Source organism: Vicugna pacos, chromosome 30, assembly GCF_048564905.1.
Source record: "Vicugna pacos chromosome 30, VicPac4, whole genome shotgun sequence".
NCBI lineage: Eukaryota > Metazoa > Chordata > Mammalia > Artiodactyla > Camelidae > Vicugna > Vicugna pacos.
In genome coordinates this window covers 31,664,720-31,691,974 of record NC_133016.1, presented here as the reverse complement: position 1 = coordinate 31,691,974, position 27,255 = coordinate 31,664,720, and the positions used below count along the sequence as shown (strand labels likewise).

Below are 27,255 nucleotides of genomic sequence, written 5' to 3'. Positions count from 1 at the left end.
AATCTTTTTTCCAGTTATTCAATTTAATTAACATTAATTATTCTAAGTTTTTATTAGCATCTCTAGAACCATTTATTGGGAAGGAAAAACACAAATGTAGCTTTTCAAACCAGTTTTATTTTTTTAACTAAGTTCTTAGGTTAACCATTAGATATATTTTTCTACATTTAAACTTGATTTTAATAGGTACCAATAAAACAGCTGTTTATAATGAGATCTCTTAAAACTTTCCCCAATTTAAAAGTTTTTCCAAATTAAAAGATCCATCATATGGCCATCAATTTATATATATATAAATATATATATAAATTATATATATATATATATATAGTGATTTTAAACCAATAAATGAAGCGGCTCTTCCACATGATTGTCGGGGTGTTGCCTAAATAAAATTCAAAGGTTTTCTCTCCAAAAGCTAAAGGCCATTGTGGTCCAGGCTGATGCAGCAAAGTTTAAGATGTCAAAATATCTGAAAATTGGTACAATCAAAGAATTGCTTAGAATCCCAATTTATTTGCATGGCCACCATATGTACACAATTGTTGAACCTTTTGTATGACAGAGTCCAAGGTTTCCTTTAAAAAATAAAGTAAATATATATATACATACATACACACACTTAATACACCCAGAGAAAGATAAAAAATTTACATTTCAAGGACACAGGAAGAGAAATCCAAGTTCCTCCTAAAGGGGATTTTGTTTTTATAAGTTCAGAATTCCAAAAAATGTTTTTATCAGGCCTGTCAATTACTTTCAGAGTGAGTTTTTTTTTCTTACTCCCAGTTAATGTTGTAAGTTTTGTATGTACATAAACCTGGCTGGGGTAATAGTTGGAGACAGGCAATCTGTCATTTCTTTTTCTTTTCTTTCCTTTTCTTTTCTTTATTTTTTTTTTGAATGTTCTATTCCCCATTGTAAGGTCGGGTTCCCAGAATAAATTTGTTGGTAAGATTTCCCACAGGGACAACTTGGTGGCATGAAGTCTTTGTCACTACCACTGCTGGAAGATTCTCTGTCACCCGAGAAAGCTGTTACGAGCCAGGAGGATGGTCCGAATTCTCGAGTTGAAAGGTTCCTCATAAGAGTTTTACTTTTATCCTGAAAAATTCAATGGTTGTAACCAAATTGATGAAAATATTAGACCAGCCTCTTACCTAACCACTCAGTCCTGAACCCAGTGTCTTTCAACTTGGACCCACTCGGGATGTCTCCCCTGGGTGAGTATTTTCCTCATATATTTCCACCAGCCCCACTTTGGACATCTCCTCAAGGTGGGTATTTCCTATTAACTTTCAACCAGGCCCCACCCAGTATGTCTCCACTGGGTGGGTAATTCACCCCAATTTCTTTCAACTGGAGGGCCACGTACCTGGATACACCGCCAGATAAAACTCAGGATCATCAGCCAGTATGTGAGATCTGAGAACCAGGAGAGACTCACCCAAATTCATCTGGACTCCCCGAGGAGGCGGATGGCACAAAGGGCCACTGCTGGTACCAAGGCTCCGGTTACTCGGAGAGTCCAGGTGGAGAGAAGTCTGCCGTGGGTCCCTTCAAGGTGTCCAAAACTGTTGAGTGAAATACATGTGCAGCCTAAAAGTTAAGAGTTATGTTTTATTTGGCGGGAGGGCTCGAGCCGGGATGACAGCCTGCCAGATCTCTCTGAGGGACTACTCCAAAGAGGTTGCGGAGGAGCTAGGATATATAAGAGCTTTACAACAAAGACCAGATTGTTGGAACAATAAAGGATTGCTTGTTATCTAAAGAAAGCCAGGTATCTCAAGTTCAAGAATTTAGTACTTTTGTATGTATGAGAGGAAGCAAATATTTGGACTCACTGAATTCAGTTTTTAGACAAGCACCTAGCTATCTAAGACCAGTAAGTAGCCTGTCTTTTCTTATTCTGATTCTGCTCAGAGGACACCATTGTGAGTTGCTGTAGCGGCTGGGCTGCAGGCTTGTCCTAGCTGGGGGGTGGTGGCAGCCTTTAATGACTTGGTTTCAGTATTCTTTGTTTACTGTCATGGTTGCAGTATTCTCATTCACATTGTACTATGTTCGTTCACAGACTGATTATGTATAATCTGCAAACTTGGAAAGCAACCGAGATGGAATTACTGAAGGTACCTTCTACTTTAATAAGCCGTGTGCAAACATATACATGGAGGAAGCATACACTTGGATTTGGTGGTGCAGGGAAGGGTTTCTGCACATTACAGGACAACACAGTGCAGAATTCCTTAAGTCCACTTTTCTTTACTGTAGTGGTTTCTGAGAACTGTTTATGGTAATTAACCAACACTGACAAACGGTGGCACACATTGCATTTAAGAGATGGCCGGCTGCAAACTTGTGTATTGGACCGGTGGAATTCATAAGCAAGTGGTCAGGTGGATGGGATAGAGATGGAGCCAAGGCCTGGGCCCAGATTCCAGTTTAAATTGCCATTTTTTCACCATAGGGCCTTGGACTAGAATGTAAACTCTCTTAAACTGTTGGAGAATCTGTGAAATGGGCATGATAATATTCGTTTCTTCCTGGGATTGTTGTAAGTTTTAAAGAGTATTATAGCACACATGAAGCACTTAACACACTGGCACTTAGTAGTGTTCACTGTGTGGCGCCGCCCCGCTAAGCGTGTGTCAGAGCCGTAAAGGCAGCATTTGTCTCTTGAGGATGCACTGGTAGCCCCTTGGCTAGGTTGTAAATTTGGTGATTTCCTTTAATCCTTGTAACTCTGTGTGCCATGGGCAGTTATTTTCATGGACAGATGAGGAATCTCATGATAAAGAAGACTGTGTAATTTGCCCAGTCAGACCATAATTTTGGGTGCAGGGGCCTCTGTTCAGCATGGGCCCCTGGGCCTTGTGCCCTCTCTTTTCAGCACCAGAGCCAGATGTGGGGTTGGCTGTTTCCCTGCCCAGGATATCCGGCAGGCCACAAGACACACCTGGTCCTGTGCTGCTTGAGCAAAATCTCCGGAGGAGAGGCAGTTACAAAAGGGATAAACATAAAAACAGACGACAGCAAATTGTGATCAGCTCTGAGAAGGAAAGGAACACGTCTCGTCGTGCAGAGCTGGGAGCTTTCCCGTCGGGGCTGCTCTGGGGGCGTTCATCTCAGCTAAACAAGCTCTGCTGCTGCACCAAGGCAGGAAGGCAGGGCGCGTGTGGCCAGGTAGACAGGGCCTCATTGATCGTACTCATTCCCCATTAAGCAGCAGGTGTCACGGGCACTTACCTAGCAAAAAGGTGTCGGCCATAATCATCACGCACTTTCCTTGGTAGTTTTATTTGCCCCAGCTTTGAGATGAGGTCATTGAAGCTGGGGAGTTTGCTGCATGCCAGTGATTTCCTTGGAAATACCCCCACTGGTCTTTCAACTTAGACTGGTGTGGCTGTCATGCCCCAGTCCTGTGAATGGCATCGTGTAGCTTTTCCCAAGTGGCCCAAATTACTGACATTGATATGCATAATTCGTAGGAAATTGTATGTGACAATAAGAGTAAAAGGTAGTAAGAAATAGTTTGGAAAACTAGAAAAAATCCTATTCTTCCCCAGCTGGGGGAGTGTACCCTTTATCACTCACCCCACTCACTGCCTGTCACATCCTCCCTGCAGACTCCGTGTTCAGAAGCCACTCTGAGCCTTTGGGGAACATTTTGCCTCATGACACTTTTGACTAGGACCTGCGAATTCTCTGTCCTGGTTAACTCTCTCTTCAATGCCATTTAAATTTCTTGCATGTTCCTCCGCTCAGATGTAAGAATAGCCTCTTTAAATTTCTTGATGCAGCTCCTTAATGAAGATCTTGGGAAGGAAACCTAGCCAAACCTGGGAGGTATGGACATAGTGACTTCAACCTCAGCATTTTGTGAAGTTCAGAATCAGAGGGGTGGGTCACTCAGGAAAGGCTTTTTTAAGGTAACAAAGGGAAAGTGAAAGGACGCAGGCTGTGTGAGAAAGAAACGTCTCAGTCCAAGCCAGCAAGGCACCTGGGTTCAGGATGGAGTCTGGCGAGTGCAGAGTACAAAGAAAGAAGTGGTGTGATGGGAGGGAGGACAGTTGGGTTCCTTATTGGGGAGGAAAAAGTGGGCAGAACATTTCCTGGTTGAACAAAAGGATTGTGACATGATGTGCTTGTATTTTGGAGAGAAGGGTTTTGTGGGGACAGGCCTAGGATTACGCTGTCTGGCTGGGGAGTCAGCACAACAGAGAAACACAGAGAACTGGGCAGACGCCAAGGCCCATGCTGGGGGAGAGGCTGCCCGCCAATTGGAGCACTGGAGGCTGCTTCTGTTCCTTAGCTGGGGCTTCAGACTTCCCTTCACAGCCCAGTCCTGTTGATACAAGAATAAAAAACGTTGGGCATGAGAAGGGCTGTGTCCCAGGCTTTGGTTGAGCCCCTGGGATGTGCCCCACCAGATTTTGTTCCTTGGCTTCATGCAGTAAAGTATTCAAGAGCAAGCCAGTGTTGAGTAAAAGTAGATTTATTCAGAGAGATACATTGAAATGCAAGAGAAACTTCACGAGGTGTGGGGGTTTGATGCTCAGTTTAAAAGTAGGTGCACACTCCACAGACAGAGTGTGGGTCTTCTCCAAAGAGGGTGAGAGAGTGGTGACCGCGAGGTGGCGCTGTGTTGCTTGTTTTCTTGGGCTTGGTGGTTTCATATGCTAATAAGTAGAAGGACCAGCCTTAGGGCAAGGGGCTGGGATTCCCAGGGAGTTGGCCATTTCCCACAATGTGACATTTGGTAGCTAACATTGGGACTGCCATGGTGCCTGGGGCATGTTATTCACCATGTTACTATTACAATGGGTGTTTACTGAAGCTTAAGACCTGCTAGAAGTTAAATCTCTTCATCCTGAGACTCAAGGCCTATTGGGGTTTGAATCCTTCACCATTTTGATGTTAATTGCTGTGGCCTTCCTAGAATGGCTGTGCTCTGCCCCCTTCCATCCTATCTCACTGTGATGACACAGAGACAGCAAAGGCTGGGCCCTGCCTGTGCTCCTGCATTTAATGGCGGGAGTGGTGGGGTTGCCTTATGATGACTCTGAGTGGTGAGAAGGATGTTTCAGATTTTCCCACGTGAGACATGGGGACCTGACAGCAGTCACCGCAGATTTATTTCACGGGCATCATCGCTTTTGTTGTTACAGAAACAACAGGCCAGCCAAGAAACAAGAATCACTCAGAGGGTTGGAGTACTGAGATTTATTATGCTGGTGGGCTCAGAGGGGCTTCTGTTCCGAAGCTCTGAGCACCTTCAAGACCTGCACATGAGGTTTTATAGGGTTAATTACAAGCATGGGGCTATTAGCCAATAAGGCTCAAACAACAAATAGCAAGGAATCAGTGCACTGAAGCTTATCAATTTGGAAAGATCACGTTACTGACAATTGTTGACCTTAGATTTACGATTTAGCTTATTAACCCAGTAAACTGACGCTAAACTTCAGATTTACGAGTTAGCCCGGCAAAACTTAGATCAGTAAACCGACACTTATCACACTTAGATTTGTAACTTAGCTTGTTAGCCCAGCTGGGCTTTTCCTTCACAGTGTCACTTATCTTTTCTATTTTTCTTTTTTTCATTTTTTATGTATTTAATCTAAATTTAATATCAGGGTTTTTTGGGAAAGAAATATCTCTTTTTCTTTCTTTGGAACTCTTTTGGGGGGTGAGGTAATTAGATGTATTTATCTGTTAGTGGAGGCCCTGGGGCTTACTTTCAGGACCCCGTGCACCCTAAGCACACGCTCTACCACCCGCCCCATCATCTTTTTCTTTTTGCTTTAGCTGCCAAGAATCTTACAACTTAATTCCTAGTCAGCCTTTAACACTTGCCCTGACTTCATGGAATCCATTTTTATGAGTTTATCTCCCCCTGGTTTCATTTAAGTATTGAATCTCCATTTTCTCTTCATTCTCAGTTTTGCCTTTTTTTTATTATGGTTGTTAAGCTGTGTTTAATAAAATTGTTTAAATTCTCTGTAAGCAAGAGTCTGAATGTAAATAAATATGTAAACCAACAGCACAATTAAAGGCTTTTATATATTCTAAGCTGTTTAGTAGTTACTTAAAAACCGAATTGAATATTAAAGTGATAACATTTTAAAATTATTTTTTAATTTTTTATAAAGGTATAGCTGAGTTAAAATATGATATTAGTTTCAGGTGTACAATAGATGCTCCATTTATATTTACTGTAAAACATTGTCTGTATTCCCTGTGTTGTAAGATACGTCCCTCAAGCATGTTTACATTACACATGTTGCAGTTTGTATAAGAAAGTCGGGTAATGCAGAGTCTGGGACGTGGCTGGGTCTTACCCAGGTTCACGCTCACCCTGCCTGTCAGATCTCAGGCCCTCATTTCTGTCTGCAGGGATTCGAGTGGAGGCAGCTCTCATCAGCGCTGGCACCACCCTCTGAGTGGTAGTGACAGCAGTGATTGTGTGTGGACGTGCAAAGTGTTGTTTCAAGCGCTTTACATGCGTTTCAGCATTTAATAATTAAAGCCCTCCTGTGAGGAAGCGTTTTAAGTTTTTAATGTATAATACATTTTATTTTGATACTGATAGATTTCAAACCTCAGGAAAATTTACAGGAGTAGTACAATAAACGCTTAGATACAGCTCACCTTAAAGGTCACTATTTGGCTTTTTGGGTCTGGCTTATTTTAGCATAAAGTTTCAAGGTTCTTCCATATTGTAACCTGAATCAGTACTTTGTAGTCTTTGTTTGATAATATCCTTTTTCTTTGTTTTCGTTTTTGGTCTATTTAAATATATTTTCATTGAAGTCTAGTCAGTTTATAATGTTGTGTTAGTTTCTTGTGTACAGCACAACACTTCAGTTAAATAGGAACATACATGTATTCATTTTCATACACTTTTTAAACATATGTTACAATAAGATAATAAATATATTCTCCTGTGGTATACAGAATAAACTTGCTGTTTATTCTTTACATACTCAGTATCTGCAAATCTTGAACTATTGCTTCCCACACCCTTTCCCCTCTGGTAACCATAGTTTGATTTCTATGACTCTGTGTCTGTTTCTGTTCTGTAGATAAGTTTATCTTTTTGTTTCTTTGTTTTATTTTTTTCTTTTTAGATTCCACATGTGAGCGATCTCACATGGTTTTTTCCTTTCTCTTTCTGGCTTACTTCACTTAGAATGACATTCCCCAGGTCCATTGATGTTGCTACAAATGGCATTATTTTATTATTATTTTATGTCTGAATAGTAGTCTATTGGACAAATATGCTACATCCTCTTTATCCAGTCATCTGTCAGTGGACATTTAGGTTGTTTCCATGTCTTGCTATTGTAAATAGTGCTGCTGTGAATATTGGGGTGTAGGTGTCTTTTTGAATTAGGGTTCCTTCTAGATATATGCCCAGGAGTGGGATTGCTGGTTCATATGGGAGGTCAATTTTTTTCTTTAGAGGAACATCTATGCAGTTTTCCACATTGGCTCCACCAAACTACATTCCCACCACAGTGTAGGAGTGTTTCCAATTCTCCGCAGCCTCTCCAGTATTTATTGTCTGTGAACTTCTGAATGATGGCTATTCTGACTGGTTAGAGGTGATACTTGATTGCAGTTTTGATTTGCATTTCTCTGAGAATGATATTGAACATTTTTTCATGTGCCTACTGGCCATTTGTATGTCTTCATTGGAGAAATGTTTCTTTAGGACTTCTGTCCATTTTTGAATTGAATTGTTTGTTTTTCTTTCTTATTAAGTGTAAAAGCTGTTTACATATTCTGGGAATTAAGCCCCTATCAGTTTCATTTATTGCAAATATTTTCTCCCATTCCATAGGTAGGTTGTGTTTTTGTTTTGCTTACTCTTTCCTTAGCTATGAAAAAGTTTGTAAGTTTAATTAGATCCCATTTGTATATTTTTGTTTGTTTTTCTATTGCTTGAGTAGACTGCTCTTGGAGAACATTGTTTAGATGTGTCAGATGTTTTACCTATGGTTGCTTCTAAGAGATTTATAGTGTCTTGTCTTCATGTTTAAGTCTTTAACACATTTTGAATTCATTTTTGTGTATGCTGTGAGGGAGTAGTCTAACTTCAATGATTTACATGCAGCTGTTGAGTTTTCCCTACACCATTTGCTGAAGAGGCTGCCTTTACTCCATTGTATGTTCTCACCTCCTTTGGCAAAGTTTCAATGACCAAAAGTTTGTGAGCCTATTCTTGGTAATTTTGTTTATCCGTTCATTGATGGATGGATATTGTTAGTAACTTTTGGCTACTCTGAATGAAACTGCTATGAATATTGATGTGAAATTTTTTATGAGAATATATTATCATTCTGTTGGCTGTACAGTTGGCCCACCATATCTGTATTTTCCACTACATGGATTCAGATGGCTGATTATAAAGGGACTCGAACATCCTTGGATTATGGTATCCAGGGTGTGGGGTTCCTGAAACCACCCCCCCGAGAATTCTGAGGGATGACTCTATATGTAGGTGTGGACTTGCTGAGCCATATAACTATAAGCATTTGAGGAAATACCAGACTTCTCCAAAGAAGCTGCACCATTGTGCCTTTTCACTGGCCTCATATGAGATTTCTCTGCCTCCTGAACGATATTTGTCATTGTCCATGTTTTGGTTATAACCATCCTAGTGGGTGTAAAATGAGATCTCATTTTGATTTTGATTTGACTAGTGATGCTGAGCATCATTTCATATGCTTATTGGCCATTTGTATATCTATTTAAATTCATGGTAAATTTAAAATTTGGGTCTATTTTCTTGTATTGCTCAGTTGTAAGCATTTGTTATATATCCTGGATGCTACTCTCTTATTAGATACATGCATTGCAAAATTTTTCTTCTACTCTGCACATTGTCCTTTCACTATATTTTTTTAAACATTAAAACAATTTCTTTACAGGGGAGGTAATTAGATATTTTGATTTATTTTATTTTTCTTGCTAAGCACACACTCTATCACTTGAGATACCCATTTCCACTGTCATTTCACTTTCTTGATGATGTCCTTTGTAAGAAAAAGGTTTTAATTTTGATAAAGTCCAGTTTATCTGCTTTTTCTTCTATCACTTGTGCTCTTGGTATTGTATCTAGGAAACCAAAGCCTATCCTAAGACCACAAAGATTTATACTGTGTCTTCTTTTAGAAAGTTTATAGGTTTAATTTTTACATTTCTGTCTGTGATCTATTTTGAATTAATTTTTATTTGTTATATAAAATATGAGTGTTCAGATTCCAGATTGATTCTTTTGCCTGCAGACACCCAGCTGTCCCTGTACCATTTGTTGCATAGACTATTCTTTCAATGGAGTGTTGTTGTCCCCCTTGTGGAAAACTGTCTGTAAATGTAAGTTTTTTCCCCTTGGTTTTTATTGTGTCTCATAGATTGATTTATCCAACCTTATGCCAGTACCATGCTGACTTAGTATTATAGCATTTTAGTACACTTTAAAGTGAGTCCTCCTACTTTACTCTTCTTTTTCAAGGTTGTTTTGACTGTCCTGGGCCCCTTGCACGTCCATATGAATTCTGGGATTAGTTTTTCAATTTTTGCAAAGAAGTCAGCTGGAATTTGGATAGGGATTCCACTGAATATGTAGATCACTTTGAGGAGTCTTAACGTATTTAATAATATTTTCTATCATTCCTTGAAAATGGGATATCTTCCATATATGTAGATCTTTTAAAATTTATTTTAGTGATACTTCAAAGATTTCAATGTACAAATCTTGTAAATTTTTGTTAAATGTATCTCTCATTTTATTTTTAATGCTGTTGTAAATGGAAAGGCTGAGTTTCTTATGGGTCGGACTATATATCCATCTTCTTATTTCTAGAATTCCTTCACAGCAAATACCCTAGGTTTATATTTGCTACATAAATCTATCCACAACTATTCCCCACCCCGTGTTATAAGAAACCAAGACCCAAGTTAAGCTACCTGAACCCCTATGTGGAAGTGAGAAATGAGACCCTTGGGTGGGGCTTTTTGCAGATGATACTGAGAGCTTATTCAGGATGGCTTCTTCTTAATTTCTTTTAAACAACCCTTTCAGTGTATTTAGTCAGATACATTGAGAACATGCCCTTTTGATGTGCGGAGTAGCTAAGACTATGATTTTCAAATAAATTCTAGTGAGAGTTTTGTACTTGAAACCTAATTTGCATCTATCTTTGAAGATTTATGTTTCAGGAGCTTTGACTATAGAACACCTGTCTTTATTCAATAATGACAACTAAATGCTCAAGCAACATGTAAGAGTTTGAGCAAACTGCCCCCGCCCCGTAGTGCTGGGTGGCTGCAGCTGTAACTGGAGTCAGCGCTTACCTCTCCCAGTAAGCTTGTGCTGATCTGCTCAAAGGGGTTCGTCTAAATTTTGTCAGTAGTCTGTTGGACAAAGTCATAAAACATTGATTGAAAGTTGCTGGAATGCAATATACCCTTATTAATATTAAGTAAGCACATATTGAGTGCTTACTGTATGATGGAATTGTCCCTCAGCCTCACATGAATATTATTTCTCTTAAAACTTCTCATATTTCCTTGTTATTCTCACTTTACAGATAAGGAGACTGAGAATTAGGTCTTCTCTATTTTGGAGGAAGATCATTATCAATGATGGGAAGTTGTAAGGAAAAAGATATCGATTCATCCTAAGAAAACATTTTTCTAAGTGTCAGCAATGAAGAAGTTGAACACTGAAGAAGGTGATGACTGTTCGAGTGAGACAAGCCCCTGGTTGTACGGTGTCAACATCCCTGTCCTGGACAAGGCACGTGTAGAGCTGCGTGGTGGATGAGGCGGCACGGATGCTCAGGGAACGCGGATGCTGAGCCATTGGGCTGTGCTCAGGCACGATGGGGCTTTCTCCAAAGGGCAGTGGACCGTCATTGACAGATTTTAAGTAGGGGAGTGGGGTGCTCTCGTAGATCACTTCTGTCTTACAGAATGCTTGGAAACATTTAAAAGGCTCGGCAGGAGGTGATGTGATGAGTCTGTAGGGTGGCTGCGACGTGTATCAGTGTTCAATTTTCAAGTTGTTTTCAGTCCCAGGCTTGTGGCTCAGAAGCCGTGTCACTTTGGGTCACGCACTCGAGGAAGAGAAACAATTTATCTAATCAATTGAAGCAATGATGCACCGACCTCCCAGGACTGCTATGGAGATCCAGTGAGGTAACGTGTGCACAGTGTGCAGCGTGGTCCCCAGCACACAGTCACTGCTGAGGGAGTGCCAGTGAGTACCTGGTAGGTCAGGTGAGGGTGGTGGGACTCGGTGACTGAGGATATCTGGGCCCTGAAGGAGGGGTCCATACACATCTGTGAGTGATGGGCCTGAGCTGGGAGATGCAGGGAGACCTTACCCCCCGAACAGGTGCCCTGGGCAGGACGACTTTGGGAGGAGCACCGTGAAGTCAGCTCTTTGCAGGTGGAGTTGGAGGTGCCCTTGAGACATCTAAGTGCAGTGTCACGAGCTCATAGTGGAGATCTGGGCCCGGGCTGTGCATTTTCCTATAATCTCAATCCCTGAGGACCCCGAAGTATTGATCACTTAAACTGAAGACATACTTTACAGGACAAATGAATAGTAGTATCATGTCTGTCATCCAAGCTTAGGTCTCTTTATTCATCAGTCACTTTGCTAAATGGGTGCGTACTGACCTCACTTCACCGTCCTCCCCTGGGCTCAAGCTCCACAGAAAAGAGCTGGTGACTCTCCCTCTTTTCCAGAAGCAGACACATTTAGCTGGTAGACTTCTGTACCTCGTCAGACTTAGGATATTAGTTTGTTGTTTTAATTCTATTTTCTTATGGCCATCTCCTGACAGGAGAGACGTTTTACCTCATGATCATGTTTCAATTAGCTGTTACTGAGAATTGCTGATCTGATACATAGTGCATGGATTATATTAGCTATGTAGAGTAGTTATCATTTTTCTGTCTTTGCCCTTTAATTTTGTTTGCCCCTTCAATGTTCTATCTTATTTGGGGCCTTATTTTTTTTTAATTAAAAAATATCATTTAACAGTTAAGAAAACCAAAGAAAAAATGCACATGAGAGCTAAATTTAGAAAATGTATAGTGTGTTTTCTGTCTCGGCAATGGAGGTTTCTAGAAACTCATGAAAACCTTCATTACACAAGTTCCTTAAAATGCTGATTAAGAAATAAAACCTTCCTTCCTCATCTTTCAAACTGCACAACTAATTGTCAAGAAAGAGAGTGGGAATCCTCAGAAGCCAAGACAAACGAGAAAGCAGGGATTCTGGGAGATACACGAGCCTTAGAAACCCTGGGATGCCGGTTGGCTCCCGAACTGATTTTCAGTTGCCTTGGCAGGAGTGCAGGAGGTGAGCTCGAGGCCCCTCACACTGGGAGTTGGATGGCTGATCATATTATCGACCAAGCCCATCCCGAGAATCTTGGTTAACTAAAGGGTGAAATTGGAAAAAAAATTCCTCAAGGCAAGAAAGTAAGGAAAGTCAATTTTGTTGGAAGAGGGGAAAAATAACAAATCCAAAGTAAGGATATATTTTAAAGCTCTTCTGGCATGAGAGTGACCACAAACTCCTGGCAGAAAAGCACAGCTACTCCTTGATTAAGAAGATGTGTTTTGAATGAATCAGTGAAAATCCATTCTGAAAAAGGCCTCCAGATTCTTGTGGATCAAGATACTGGACCACAAACACCTCTCTTCCAAGGTCTCATTCAAATAACCAGAAAGGTTTTAAAGGAAAGTAGCAATAATCATAGTTCTATTTATTGACATTACTATATGCTAGGAATTCAGAGGTGACTATGCAGTTGTCTCCTCTTTTATGGACCTTACTTTCTCTTTGGGGAGACTAAATGACATAGTTGGGTAGCTTGGTGGAGGGAGGTGTTCGTCTGTTACAATTAGCCAGGAGAGGAGATTAAGAAAGCAGTGAAGGGTGGGTGAACTTTTTAGCTGAGGACGGTCTTGTTCTGCTGGCTTTTAATTGCAGACTCAATGAGCTGTCAATGTAGGGAATATAAATTATGGAGGATGGACTTAGCTCAGGCCCCTTTAGAATGGACAAGTGAACCTGGAGAAAGACAGTCAAATCTGTGCAGACATTAAAGTTCACCTGAACGTGCTCCATCCCTGAGCCAAAGATAGGACAAATATGCAGGACTTCTTGAGGAGAGAGGAGTGGTTTTTAAGGTTCTCCAAGAATAAAACCCAGGGAAACGGGAAGGCCAGTTGTCAAACTGTGACTTTCCCCTTTGGACGGTATATCCACCAAGGTTATTGGCCTTTTATAGGTTTTCATTTCTCTTTATTACATGTCAGGTGATGAGGACGTGGGCACAGGTGTTTGACACCTTGTTGAGTCGGCTTTGAGTACCTGCCTAGCACGGGCACAGTTGCGGCTGTGTCATACATCTTGCAGCCCATCCCGTTCCCCGGCTCCGTGATCACGGCAGAGTGGTTCCTTGTTGACATGTCCGTCTCCTCTGTGACATCATAACCCATGAAAAGACCGGAACGTATTAACTTGGCTTTGTTAAAGTCAAAGGAACAGATCAAATATGGAGTCAGATTTGTTCTTTCCTATTTCAGTAGTGCCATGGACTAGGCAGTTTGGGCAGCTTTCTGTAGGATCCTGGTGGCTTTCCCTCTCAGCCTCTGGGCGCCTCTATTGAAAACCCTTCATAGCTGTCTGGCCTGCTGGAAAAACACTCTGCCTATTATGCCCTGAATATGTTTTCAGTTTATAACTCATATCTACTCCTTGGAAAACAACTCAAAAAAACTCAGTTGGTTTTCCACCAGCCATGGGCAGGGGTGAGGGGTACCTTCTTATTATTTCATAAAATAATAATAATAATAAATAGTAATAGCAATAGTAGTAGTAGTAATAATAATAATAATAATTATAAAAGAAGTCTTAAAACAGCACTGGGCACATTGGAGAGAGTCAATCAATGCTTCGTGGCTTAAATCAAAAGTGATGACTCAGTGATTCCATGGCTGCTGTATTTGCTGAGCTAGTTATTCCTTTGCTCCATTACACATATTTTTTTAACTGAAAAAGAAATACAAGCAAATGGTTCAAAAAATTCAAACAGAGCACAAATATACACAAGTGAAAGAAGTTTTCCCTCATTCTCTGTTCTGTCTGCCCTCCCTGGTAATGCCACTGTTTACTATCCTTTGGGTGATTTTCCATATATGCTATGCACATTCCCAACTATGTATGTAAATTCCATTAAGGTTTTAGTTATTTTTAACTTAAAGGGATTTAAATCCTCAAGTGGCTTCTACCCGGGTAATAGAACAGAACAAGTGTGACTCCATATTAGATCTGATCCTTTGAATTTAAGTTTATGCTCTGTCTCCTAGGCTTCATCTTGCTTGTAAAACAATGTTGCTTAGAGCCTGAAATATACAGGAGAGCCTTTTCTGGAGGCTCTGACTTTTAAGGATATTTAACACTTTTCATTCATAAAAAGATAACAAATTGTAGAATAGAAAATAACATTTGCTTTGTTGGTCGTTTACAAAGATTTGACCCAGGCAGATAGCTGCAAGGACAAAGGATTCTAACAAGAAGGAATTCTACACCAAGAAGATTGCAACAACCAAGCATGTAGGAAAGGAGCCTGAATTGTGATTTGGGGAGATGGTTTTTCAAGACATTATTTTGCCATTTAGGTCTACAGAAACTTGCTATTCCATGACCGAACAGCTGGTCTCCCAACTTATTGGCCTGTCCTGCACTGAGAATGAATTTGGACTCGGTAACACTCCTATCTACCTAGCAAGCTGGGCACTGGAACTGAGAGTTTCGGAAATAACAGGCCAGCCAAGATACAAGCACCAATCGGAGTGTTGGAGTACTCAGATTTATTATGCCGGCGGGCTTAGAGGGGCTTCTGCTCCGAAGTTCTGAGCAGTTCCAAGACGTGCACATGAGGTTTTAAAGGGTTAATTACAAATAAGGGGGTATTAGCCAATAAGGCTCAAACAACAAAAAGCAAGGAATCAGTACACTGGAGCTTATCAACTTGTAATAGATCACGTTACTGACACATGTTGAGCTTGGATTTACGAGTTAGCTTGTTAGCCAGGTAAACTGACACTAAACTTAAGATTTAGCCTGGCAAAACTTAGAGAAGTAAACCGACACTTATCACACTTAGATTTATGACTTAGCTTGTTAGCCAGCTGGGCTTTTCCTTCACATGAGGACACCTCCTACACCCAGGGACCTACTGTTAGCCCTTGATGTTTCTACAAGTGTGGGGTGTGGTTTACCCAGGAGGGATGGGGACTATGCACCAACACTCAGGCAGTCTGCTCTGTCTGGGGCGCTGAACTTGTACCACCCCGCTCCCCTCCAGCCCGACAGCTGGGACAGTGGGACTAAGGCAGAAATCGTGCCTGCTTGTTTCCCAGCATGTAAAAGGGGAATATGTACTCTTCCCAAGTTAGTTCTGAGCGACAACACCTGCGGGTGCTTGGTTCCCAGAGCAACAGAAAACCAAGCTCCGCGTGGGGGCATCGGGTGGAGGGCTGGACCAGCGAGGTAGAACTTCAGCTGCGGGTCTTGAAGGGTTACAGAAGGGTACAGAGGCAGTATTGCTGCCTCCTTTGGGGTGCCCCCAGAGGTAAAGCTTTTTCTCTTCACTAAGACCCTCCCCTATCCAGATCCCTCTCTTCTCTCCGCTCTTCCTGTCCATCTGTCTCCCTCCACTTTTCCCCTCCTCTCCTCCCCCTCCCATCTTCTTTCTTCCTCGCTGCCCCACCTTCTCTAGCAGAACACAGAGAGGATCGCTGGCCTTCCTGCGCATGCGCAGTGGGTGCTAGCTGGACCGCGGTTTGGAAGCTCCAGCTCCGAGCCGGGGATCGGCCCCAAAGTCTCCTCAGCTCTGTAGCCCGGTAAGCCTTTGACTCCTGCCTGGGGCCGGGGCCTCTGGCTGTGGAAGTGCAAGGTGGGGAGCCCCCGGGAAAGTGGCGGCTGCAGGAAGGCGGTCCGCGTGTCACAGCCCTCAGGGAGCCAGTCAGCCTGTGTCCAGCTGAATTGCTCGGGACAGACCCCTGTGCCCACGCCACCTGCCTCGGCGCCCCAGGCACACCTGTCCAGGGCGAGGTGTGCACCTGCCGCCTCCCACCCAGCCGGGCTCCCCTCAGTCCGCGGCTGGTGTGCATTTCTCCTCTCCCGCCCGAGAGTCCTCTCCTCCCGGGCTTCCTCTCCTGGGCCGTCGGCCCGTCCCCGCCCCTGGGCGGGCTGTGTCCCGGGCGGGCAGGGTCTGCGGACATGGACGGGGTAGCTGGGGCTGGGGCTGGCCTCCGAGCGGGGCTGCAGACCGCGTTTCCAACCCCGCCCCACTTTCCCTGCCCCGCGACCCCCAGGCTGCCTTCCTCTCCCTTTCCTGCTCCCTGAGGACCAGCTCAGTGGCGTGGGCGCTGCTCTCTGGGCTGACAGCCACCGGCTGTGACGCCCAGCTTCTCCTGGTGGAGTCGGGAAAAGGGGAACAAACATAGTAAACGTTGGAATTTCCACTATGGTTGAGGCTTCCAGGTTTCCATAACCTGTTTAGCCCACCTTAATGTTGGCTGCACCCATACTGGGTAATTTGGTGGAACTTCATGTTATGGTGGTGTAGAGACAGGGAGTTGTATGCTTCTTCTCTTTCCGTTTTCTAACACTCATTCTCCTGGGCCTCCCATGTACTCCCCCAGAAGGGCCCAGGGCTGGCTTGGTGCTGCTCTGAGGCAATATTTATTAATAAGGCCCTTTCTTCATCTGTTCTGAGCCTCCGTTTCTTCCTCTGCACAATAAGGGCTTGGACTAGATAAGTGCTTTTCAGTTTGTTTTAAAGCCATGTTTCCTTTGAGAAGCAGAAAATGCAAATCTCTCCTCCCATCGCAACCCTTTAGATTTTGACACATCCTCCAAAGAGTGACATAGCTCTTTGTGGAAAACTGAAGTGATTGTGATTCTAGGTGGCACAGAAAAGACTCTTCAGAGACTTATTGCAGGGAGAGGGCAGGAAAGGGGCAGTATGTCACACTTTCTAGTGTGAGCACTGGAGCAGGGGCATGGATTTAAGTACAGAGACTGACGTGGCCTCTTCTAATCTTGTACAATGTGATAAATTTCTCTACCTCAGTTTCTTGATGTGTCAAGTTGGGGTGATAATATTTTAGGCTTTCGTGAAACATTATACACATAATTCATTTGTGTCTCGGTAGAAACAAGACCTGCTAGGGATTCAGGGATTTGTTTAAAAAAGAAAAACCTTGTCCATAGCAGTCTGTCGGTGTGTATTTTGAATTTCCTGGAGGGTGAGGGCTGAGTCTGAATTCCATCGTGGGGCAGGTGGCCCATAGTTCTCTGTGCCCCAGATTGCCCCCTCCTCCCCAGTCCTCTTCCTCAGTCCAGGATGAATTTCCCTAGTAAATTTACACAGAAGTCTTGTGGAAATGGCTTTTCATTTTATTGTTTCACCTAGAAGGGCTGCCTTAATGATCTGTGTTGTCAGGTATTGAAGGACTGCCATCATGATGTCTGGTCAGGTTAAGGCTATGCAATTGGGAGTTTCTATTTAATAAAAAAAATTACAAATAGAAAATTAGAACAAGGGTGGTGACAGGGGCTCTTGGAAGTGGGCACCATTAGCTTTCTTAGCTTCAGGTGCGGTGGCCTCCTGCCACGACAACCCATCTTCTTGCTCTGAAGTTTGAGGGACCAGTGGGTTCAGTGGGAATGTTAACTGAGAGTATCTCATGGGCTGGGCATTGTCCTATTTGTACTGTGTGTTCCTTATTTGAGACAGTGAGCTCACTTAACCTCAATAAGCTCATTAAAAAATTAGACTTTTTATTTTGAGATATAATGTAGATTCCCATGTAGTTAGTTGTAAAAGACAGTATGGAGATGGCCTATGGACTCTTTGCCCAGTTTTCCTTAATGGTTCCATCTTGCAAAGTTGGGGTACAATTCATACTGACTCACTAACAATTTTAAGTTTGTGTTATTGCCCTCACTTCTATTCACGATTAAACTGGGGCTTAGAGAATCACACAGGCCTGCCCATGTCACCCACATGGTTAGTGTAGAGACGGGTGGAACTTGGGCTTGGGATTTCCAGGCAGTACCAATATGATGGTCTGTGGCAGGGAGCAGCATTCACTTTGCTTGTTTAGTCATTCATTCAACAGACATTTATTTAGTAACCTCTGTGGGTCAGATGCTTTCATAGGGTTATCTGATTCTTCAACAGTATGGTGAAACAGGTAATGTTTTCTTTTTTTTAATCTGAGAAAATTAGCTCTGAGACGTTATAAACCCCCAAAGGAAATATAGCTCATAAAGGAGCAATAGTAAATTTGTACATTCCACCCTTTTTATGCAGGTGTTACCCTAGGCATTTTACATTTGCAAACATCCGTAATCCAGATATATTCTTGTAAGGCAAGGATTTTGTTTTTAATTGAATTATAGTCAAGTGTACAATGTTGTGTCAATTGCAAGATGTTTTTTTAATTTTGAATTAAAAATATTTTTTGAGGAAGGTAATTAAGTTTATTTATTTGTTTCATTATTTAAAATAAGGTACTGGGGTTTGACCCCAGGATCTCGTACATGATAAGCTCGTGCTCTACCACTGAACTGTACAGTCCTCCCCAAGGTAAGTTTCCTCATCCATTATTCTGCAGCTTAGGAGTTCAAATAAATTGGATAGAAATCCAGATCTTTTGATCCTACTGTGGTCCTTTTCTTTATATTCTGCTGAAGGGGGTTGGGGAAAGCTGTTCCTTTGTTCATTTCTTTATTCAGCATTTTTGTGCAGTGACTTCTCTTCAGGACCTTGCTAGGTGCTTGGAAACAGAAATCAAGAAATGACCCTTCTCTGCAGGGGCAGGAAGCATAGACCAAAAGCTGGGTAATGTGATCCGAGCTATGTGCAGACGCTGAGGACAAACTGTACCCCCGGATTTGCTTTGGCTTCCCTTGCCTTCTGGCTGGTACACACCAGATCACTGCATCCCAAATGCTCCCGCAGCCCACAGCACAGTATGTACCTCGATCTCCTCTCCCCTCTCCGCAGGGCCTGCAACATGAGCATCCCTGACTACGTGCAGTGTGCTGAAGACTATGAGACTCTTCCCGTTGTGTTCCAACCATCATCTCAGAGGGGATCATCTCAGAGGAGAATTTCTTTTGCATCTATAAGCGAACCTCCTCAGTGAGCCAGATCAGCCCGTGCGGCTTCCAGTGGGCACACTGTGTCCACTACAGGCACCAATATGCACCCGAGAGTGGGTGGAGCAGCTTCCAGAGCCACCGCAAGTTCGTGGGCCCTGTCACCATTACTGACTTCCTCTCTGCCAAGGCCTCCTAGAAGCTTCATGTGCAGAGGAGCTGTATGGCACCACGCTTAATGACTCTCAGCTCTTTGTCTTTGTGGTGCATGGGGTGGTAGCCGAGCAGCCGGGCAGCGACGTGTCCTTTAATCTAAGAGGACTGCAGGGTGGTGGAGAAGAGGATTGAGGACTTCACTGAGTCATTCTTCATCTTGCCCATGTCCAAGTGGCTGGATGCAGCCCCCAACAATTCTGGGAACAAGATCACCCTCCGCTGCATCCCGTTTGAGAAGGAGGACATCATGGGACTGGACACAGACAGCAGGTAAGTTTCCCTGGAGGCCAGTCCACCCTGGCTGTGTTCCGGGTTTCTTCCCTACATCCAGAAAGGGATCAGCAAGGAAGAGGACTGTGTTGTAGCTAAGGTGGAGGGAGGTGAAACCCGCCGGTTTACAGACATTTAAAAGTGAATCTGCCTCTGTTTCAGAGAGATCCTTTTAGGGTTAATGTGGACACTTCCTCCCGCTTTTCAGCCAGGACCATGGTGGGACCCCTTGAGTCACTGTCCAATAGAGTAGCCACAGCCACTGATGCTAGGAGCACTGGGGAGGAGGCTGGTCTGTGTTGAGATGTGCTGTAGGTCAAATACATATTAGACGCTGAGGTTTGTCTAGTAAAAGAATATAAACTATCTTGTTACTTCCTATATTGATTACATGTCAAAATGATAGTATTTTACATGCAGTAGATTAAGTAAGATCTGTTCTTAAAATTAGTTTCTAGTATTTGTTTTTGTTTGATAGTTTGTTTCTTTGTTTACCATTTTAAATGTGGCAACTGGGAGACTTTCTTTACATGGCTCTCATTTCATTTCTGTTGGGCAGCCTGTCCTGAGACAGTCTCATCCCTTTGTTTATAGATGAGATGCCGAATCCCGAGAGGCAGAAAGAGGCGCTGGTTGAGCTGGGGCTGGAGCTGGTGTCTCCTGCCTTCCAGGCCCAGCACCTATTCGGCTCAGGCCCTCTCTTCCTGCCCGACAGCCAGCATGCCATGTTAGGACATCAGAAACACCGCCAAGGACTTCCGAATGAACTCCTTATGCAGGGAAAAGCGTATCACGGAGTATGGGAAAGAGCAGATAAATGTTCATTCTCACCTTGTCCCTGTGATTAAGTCAAGGGCCCCACTTTGCCTCGAAAGTGCAGACGAGCTCTTCTGAGCTGCCTACCCCCCCACCTTCTTCTCTGTTTCCCCGTGTATCTATCGTGCTGTTCCTCGTGCAGAGGATGGTGAGATGCCTTTGCCGAGAGGTGGTCCCTGTTTGCTGGGGAGAGTGAGGGAATCTGTGTCGTCCTGGCCTGTGGACTTGGGCCATGAGTCTGGAGAGTGCTCATGGTGGTCCCACAGGTGTCGGTCGGAGGACCTGGCACGTGCTGCCGGGCCCGCTGTGGGGCGGTGCTCTGTGATTCTTGAACTTTACTAATCTCAGATTCTACTTTCTGGTTGTTGGTAAGTTGGAGGAGAAGATGCCAGAGAATTGATAAAAAGAATGTCCAGACCAGCCCTGTGAGTTATAGGAACAGGGGACCCAAGTCCCACCTGCGTGAGGTGCCTAGCGGGCTCTGGATGAATTTTCTGTTCCTCCCGAACATACCTCTATGGCTTAAGGAAGGGGCAAGTAATGTCGTGGCCATGAACTGTACTTGTCCCACGGGGCCCTGTGATCTACATGCCCGCACTCCCCTTCTGCTCCTTGGAGATGAAGTGTCAGGTTTAGGAGCCTGGACACTGTTGTGGGCATAGCTGCCAGCACTGTGCTACACCGAGGCTGGCTCCGTTCACCTCACTTGTCACCACCTGCTGAGCCCCCAAGGCGTCAGTCAAGGTAGGTGCATCGGTGCAACGTAAGCAGGGACCACCTTCTCACCCTGCACAGACTGGTAGGTGAGCAGTGGAAGCCTGGAGCCCTGCCCCAGGCCCACGCCAGTGCCTCTTTTGTCATAGGAGGCACTGGTGACATTTTTCTCACCAATTACTTGGCTCTGAGTCTGCAGAGCCACCAGAGAATGCCAGCTTGTTTTTGCCTTTTGAAGTTTGCCCTTGGGATTTGGCGGAGTAGCTGGATGTGTGCTTAGCCCATAGTGGAAGACACTGTCACCATTGTTTACCCAGAACCTCGTGTACCAGCCATGGCCCTCGGCATGAAAATACAGCAGCGCATTAAACCTCCCTCCTGGTGGGTCTGTCGGTTCTGGTACCATAAGGGCTCAGCCAGCATCTGAACGTCAGTGAGATATCGCGGCCAGTGAGCTAGGGTCAAGCACGTTCTCTTCCAGTCACTTTTACTCCATTGTTGCTTTTACTATTCCACAGTCATTAATTTTTTAAACAATGCTTTGGTGTAGGAGCAGAGCCTAATTCTCTCCTGCTACTCTTGTTGGAAGTGAGTAAAATTGTCCAGCCTGAAATGCGACCACAGTTTATAGCTCAAAAGCTTCCTAGACGCATGTAGGTGGAGTTTTGGTTAGGGGCGCTAACCACATTGGGGTACCCTGGCAGCGTCGCTCCCCTCAGGCCCCTGTCTTCCCTGGATCAGGAGGTGAGGGTGGTTCTCACCGTTCCCGCGTCCCTGGCCTCACACACTCACGTAAATTCTTGTACATGCTGTCAAAATCATTTTTGTTCTTGTGTTTTTCTAATTTTCTCTTGTTCCTCTTTTCCTTTTTCTTTATTCCTTTTTCTCTTGTACTGCCACGTTAGCATCTTGTTGCGTCTGAAAATGTGGGCTGTGCACACCCTGAATTTGAAATAGCCAGATCGCCCTCCGTACTGTCTCCATCGCTTTAAAAACCAAAAACTTAACAGCTGTCTTGATCCCTGTATTATCCTAGTCATCTTTTTTATTTCTAATTTTTTGGAATATTTGCTTTGTTACTACATCACCCACTGGTGTTTGATACCTGTTAAAATCCGTGCTTTGAGGAACCTGTTTGGTCCTCCTTATATTTGGTGACAAATATGCCTTTATTAAATTTGTTTGATTGTTTTGAAGAAGTAAGATGCGAATTGATTTGGGCTGCTGCTGAGGGATTATTTTCATGGAGTATTTAACCTTGTAAAGTCAAATTCTGCAGGATCTTTCTCGATTCCTGCTTTTACACAAACGTGCTCGGCACGCCGTTCTTGGCTGTCGCTGTGTGACATGCGTGACGGCGCTTCCTGACCGGCAGTCACTGGTGAGAAAGTGGCCTGCTCTGGGGTGAGCTGCTGCAGGGGACGCTGTTGGAGGAAACATTCACCGTTTTGTTTTGTTTTGTTTTGTTTTGTTTTGTTTTGTTTTTGCATTCAAATTCCCCGTGCCATTTACTTTGCTTTGCCTTCATAAAGGGGCAGAAGTGGGTCTAAAATCCATGCCACTCTTTTGTTCCCTTTACGAGGCTGGTTTTTCTGAATATCAGGATAACATGGCCTTCTCCTCAGTAACTGGCTCACCTGGATCTCGTGGACACAGGGACCGCTAAAGGGGACCGTAACTTCCTGTCTGCTTCAGCCAGTGGGCATTCAGAGCCGGGTCTGTGGTTTGCCTCAGCAGCCGTGCAGGCCTCCCTGCCGCGGCCTTTACTTGTAACCCATGGTGGCAGTAAATAGCTGACTCCGTGTCTGTTGCAGCTGACGTCCACCACTGACGGCCTTGTCGTAGGTTTGCGGTAGTGAGTCTCCGACACCTCAGTCAGCCGTGAAGGAAGATGCTTTGGCAGACCTAGGACCTTGGATTCTCAACCCCACCCTGGTTCATCTCACCCGGTGGGAGGGTTTGGCTACCACCATCATGCTGACCATGAGGCCATGTTTGTCCTTTCATGCTCTGGTCCAAATGTGGACACTACATTTTTCACTAAATTTGTCTCGATTGAGACAGGCCAGAATATCTGAATGAATCTATCACATTCTGGGTGGGGAACAGAACTGAAATAAGTGTCGCAAGTAGGAGTCTAGGCTGTCCGGCTTGGCAAATGCAGGCTGGGATTTGTGATGGCCGAGCTGTGCCCTGGAAAAAGGCCTTTCCCGTGGCTCCCGAGAGCCCAGATGTCGGAGTGAGAACAGCCTTGCCTGGGATCCTCCAGCCTCATCTGCTCACTGGAAAGTGTGTCTGCTAATTAGGAGCTCCCCCAGACCTCGGGCCTTTCAAAGTTCAGACCACGGGAGTAATTTGAGTCCCTTCTCCTGGGCCTCCATTGTGAGAATCCAGTGCCTTCTGAGGTGACCCATGCCAGAAGATGCCTCCCCCTCCAGGGAGCAACCTACAGAGGACTGTGACTCAGTGCACCATGCTGTGAGCTTGTGGGGTTACAGCCATGGTGCCTGCAGAACCAGACTTGAGATGGGCTTAGTGACAGAAATAATAGGACTGATTCCGGGGCAGGGATTGTGGGAGGGAACAGTGGAAATTGAATGTGACCTCAAACACATAGGTGGGTGCTGGGACTGTTACTAAAATGGGGAGCCTGGGAGGTACCTGCCAGGAATCGAATTCCAGAGTAAATAGTGGACATGAGGCATTTTTAAGATGCCATTTGTCATCCAAGTTAGGACTTCAAAGAGGCACTCTGGTATGTGACCCTGGGGCTCACCTGAAGGAGCCGGACTATAGATACACGTTGGGAGTCGTCATTCTTAGCTGGTGTTCACAGCCTTGCATGTGAATTAGATCATCTCGAGAGGTGCAGACATTGGCTGGGGGGGCAGGGCTGTGCCTGGTTTGGAGGAAATCCCAGACCATGCAGCTTTGGTGTGTCAGTCAGCGGCGTTTGGGATTTTTCGAATAATGCCATTTATCCTTAAGGGGCCGGGCGGTGTGCAGGGCCAGCCAGGAAGAAATCTGAAGGGAGGGTCGTAGCCACGTGTGTGTCTTGGGAAGATGCAGAGTCTGCAGGGTGCCGGAGGGTAGAATTTTTTGAAGCTTGAGTTGGAGTGGGAAGTGGGGAGAAGGTAGTCACACTCACCTGTGAGGGAGGGAGGGAGGCCTGGGGAGTCCCCAACCTACCGGACTCACTTTCCCATGAACAGAAGGCAATCATACAGAGTATCTGAGGTGAGAAAGGATGGGCGCTGGGAGGGGAGCCAACCTGGAGAATGGTGTTTGGACAGTTCTGGAATAGTCTCCCTGCAAAATAGAGTTAAAAATACCCAGACTCTTAAGAACATTGATAGTGACTTGGGAGAGGGCAGTTGTTTCTCTGGCCTCCTAAGGGTAAGGCATGTATCCGGAGATACACAGATGATATGGGCAGTCTGTTCCTGGGGCTTGATCCTTACTGGGGGAACAGTGCATGTTTAAAGGGGGAGAAGGGCAGCGGAGGGAAACTAGCCAGGCCCAATGTCAGGTACTAGTCGGCCGACCTACTTGCATGTTGCATTCACACCCATGCCTCCCAGGTTGGCGGTGGCAGCCCCCTTTTGAAGATTGGGAAGCCTTCTCAGAGGGGTTAAGGAATTGGTTCCTTTAGCGGCTAGTAAATGCTGTAGCAGGATTCAAGCAGGGCCTTGTCAGACTTCAAGAGCATGTTCTCTCTACTGTTTCCAGTACTTCCCTGTTATACCTGGAATGGTGAAGTGGGTCAGTTTTGGAGCATTTCAGAAAAAGTATGATTTAAGTGCCTCAGTACTGTTTCACAAAACTCAGCGTTCTTTGATGGTTCTGAAGCACCGCAGTGCTTTTCGCCCCACAGTTGTTAAATCTTACGTCTTTGTTGATTACTTGATTACAAATGACGTGCAGGTGCAAAACCACACTTAGCAACTTCTGAAGGGAAACTCTCCAGTTCTCCCTTGTTCGGCTATCTTCCGCGGGATGTAACTGTGCTGCAGCGTAGGCCTGAGGTTTACTTATGGAGTGAGGGTTTGATATCCAAAGTTAGCATAAAACGGTCAGGTGAAGAAAATCGACGTTGACAATTTATTTTTGGGTTTCATTAGTCAAGGTATACTATCAGTCAATGGCCCATATAACAAATGAAATTGAGTACACAACATTGCATTTCTTACTTTCTATTTAGAGTTCTCTTACAGAATAAGGTTGTCTGCTTTGTAACATCAGCTCCACCACCACGGCACCTATCAGTGTGTAGGTGTGATTGCATGTACACCGTGAATATAATATGGGCTTCCTCAGTCTCAAACACTCCAGTGCATAATCACAGGCTGTAGCCATCTCTTAGTCACGCAAATGCTTCTAAAATTATAGGATGCCAGAAATGAAAGAAGGGAGAGAGAGAGTTTGCCTTTATCAAAATTCCTTTCAGTTCTAACTGCAAACTGTTTTTGAGCAGCTCTGGTTTCCTTTGGATATGAATATATACATTTTTTTGCATGTAATCTGGGCTTTGGACTAGAACACCAAGCTCTTGCTGTCCACAAGCCACAAAAATAGTAGCCAAATTGCACACGTGTGAAATGGTTTATACTTTTTTCTGAGAAAGTATCCTTGAATTTGGGACTTGGACTGTGATTTTTGCTTTTTGCTTCCCCCACCCCTCTTTTAATCTCTCACTCTTTCCCACGTGGCCCCCAAGATTTCGTGGTCTCAAAGGAGTGGGCAAACAACCAGTTGGTCACCATGTACTGCTGCTATAGATGGAGCCCAGCGAAGACCTAAAGGACATTATCTGAGAGGACTTCCTTGAAGAAATGGGCCCTACATTCAGTTGTGAGGACAGAGTAAGTGTCAGCCAGGAGAAGGAGTCAAGAATGTGGCTCAGGTGGCAGGTGCAGCCCGGGCAGAGGCCTGGAGGCTTTTTGTGTGGGGACCCGTGGAGAGTGCCCTGTGTGATCCAGGGTGGAGGGTGCCCCTGCTGGGGAGGACACTGGAGAGTGTATGGAGTGGAGGGCTTTGGAAGAGGTTGGGTTTTACTAGAACTGACACAGTAGGCAGTGAAGAGCGTCATCAGTAAGTGACCGCCAGGAAAGGTACTTCTGGTTTTGCTTCTGATATTGTACAGACAGAAGGGTCGGGACGAGAGAGAGCAGGTATGTCTGTCCCTTTGAGACCCATCCCATCATTCATTTATTCATAACACGCGCACTTCTGAGTGTCAAGGGGAGAAAAGTTTCAGCCACATTATTAAGCAAAATGTATTTGGTTCTTGTGAGCTTACATTGTCAGAAGTTGAATTACCCTAGAATGTTCTAGGAACAGAGGAAAAAATTTGGGAGGTTGGAGGGACGGAAGGCTTCCTTGGGAAACAGTCAAAATGAGCCTGGAGGCAAGTGGCAAGTAGGAGCAGGTCAGGGGGCCACTTTGTTCACTGGGGACCTGGGTACTGAGGTGAGGCTGGGCAAGCAGTGTCTGGGGTGGGGCTAGAATTCCACCAGGGAGCCTCTGAAGGGTTTGAAGTGGGGGTGATGTAATCAAATTTGTGATTTGGGAAAGCTGCCGTGGCTCTGTGTGTGTGTGTGTGTGTGTGTGTGTGTGTGTGTGTGTGTGTGTATAGCGGGGAAGAGGGGAAGGATGCCGCCAACTGGGGGGTCATTAGAAGACCATTCACAGGCTGGGAGAGGGGCGTCGGGATTGCTTGAGGACGGCAGGGGCAGTGTGGAAGCCGAATTTCCTTATGGGGAGGGCTTGATAGCGGGGTCGCTCTAGCGGCACCTTGTGGCTGGAAGAAAACAGATGGAGGCCGCCAGCTGGACATTCCTTTTCTCTCCTTCTCTGCCTTGTGTGATGATCCTAGCTCAGCTAACTTTGGAACAGAAGAGCTAAGTTCCAGGGTAGCCCAGGAGTTAGTTGAGCTCGTTCAAGTGAGATCTGATAGGATTTAAGCTTGTGTTGAGATCTGCATGTTCACTTAGCAAGAAACATCCCGTCATTTCGATTTCCATAGGGGT

The 27,255-nt window shown here is 44.6% G+C and overlaps 2 protein-coding genes across 3 annotated transcripts in view; both read left to right on the top strand.

The window, feature by feature from the left end:
• LOC140690347 (trafficking protein particle complex subunit 9-like) overlaps positions 1-3,132 on the top strand; it is a 274,618-nt gene extending 271,486 nt beyond the window's left edge. Inside the window, exon 2 of the transcript XR_012065593.1 lies at positions 2,891-3,132. The gene's annotated coding sequence lies outside the window, so the exon portion shown is untranslated. The remainder of the gene's footprint in view (positions 1-2,890) is intronic.
• Positions 3,133-19,316: 16,184 nt separating this feature from the next.
• The window catches only part of LOC140690350 (trafficking protein particle complex subunit 9-like), an 83,430-nt gene continuing 75,491 nt past the window's right edge, over positions 19,317-27,255 (top strand). Inside the window, exon 1 of one of the 2 annotated variants that reach the window (XM_072952065.1) lies at positions 19,317-19,696. In XM_072952065.1, the coding sequence (XP_072808166.1) occupies positions 19,590-19,696 (107 nt within the window). In that variant the 5' untranslated portion in view covers positions 19,317-19,589. The remainder of the gene's footprint in view (positions 19,697-27,255) is intronic. The other variant, XR_012065607.1, reaches the window with a different exon arrangement.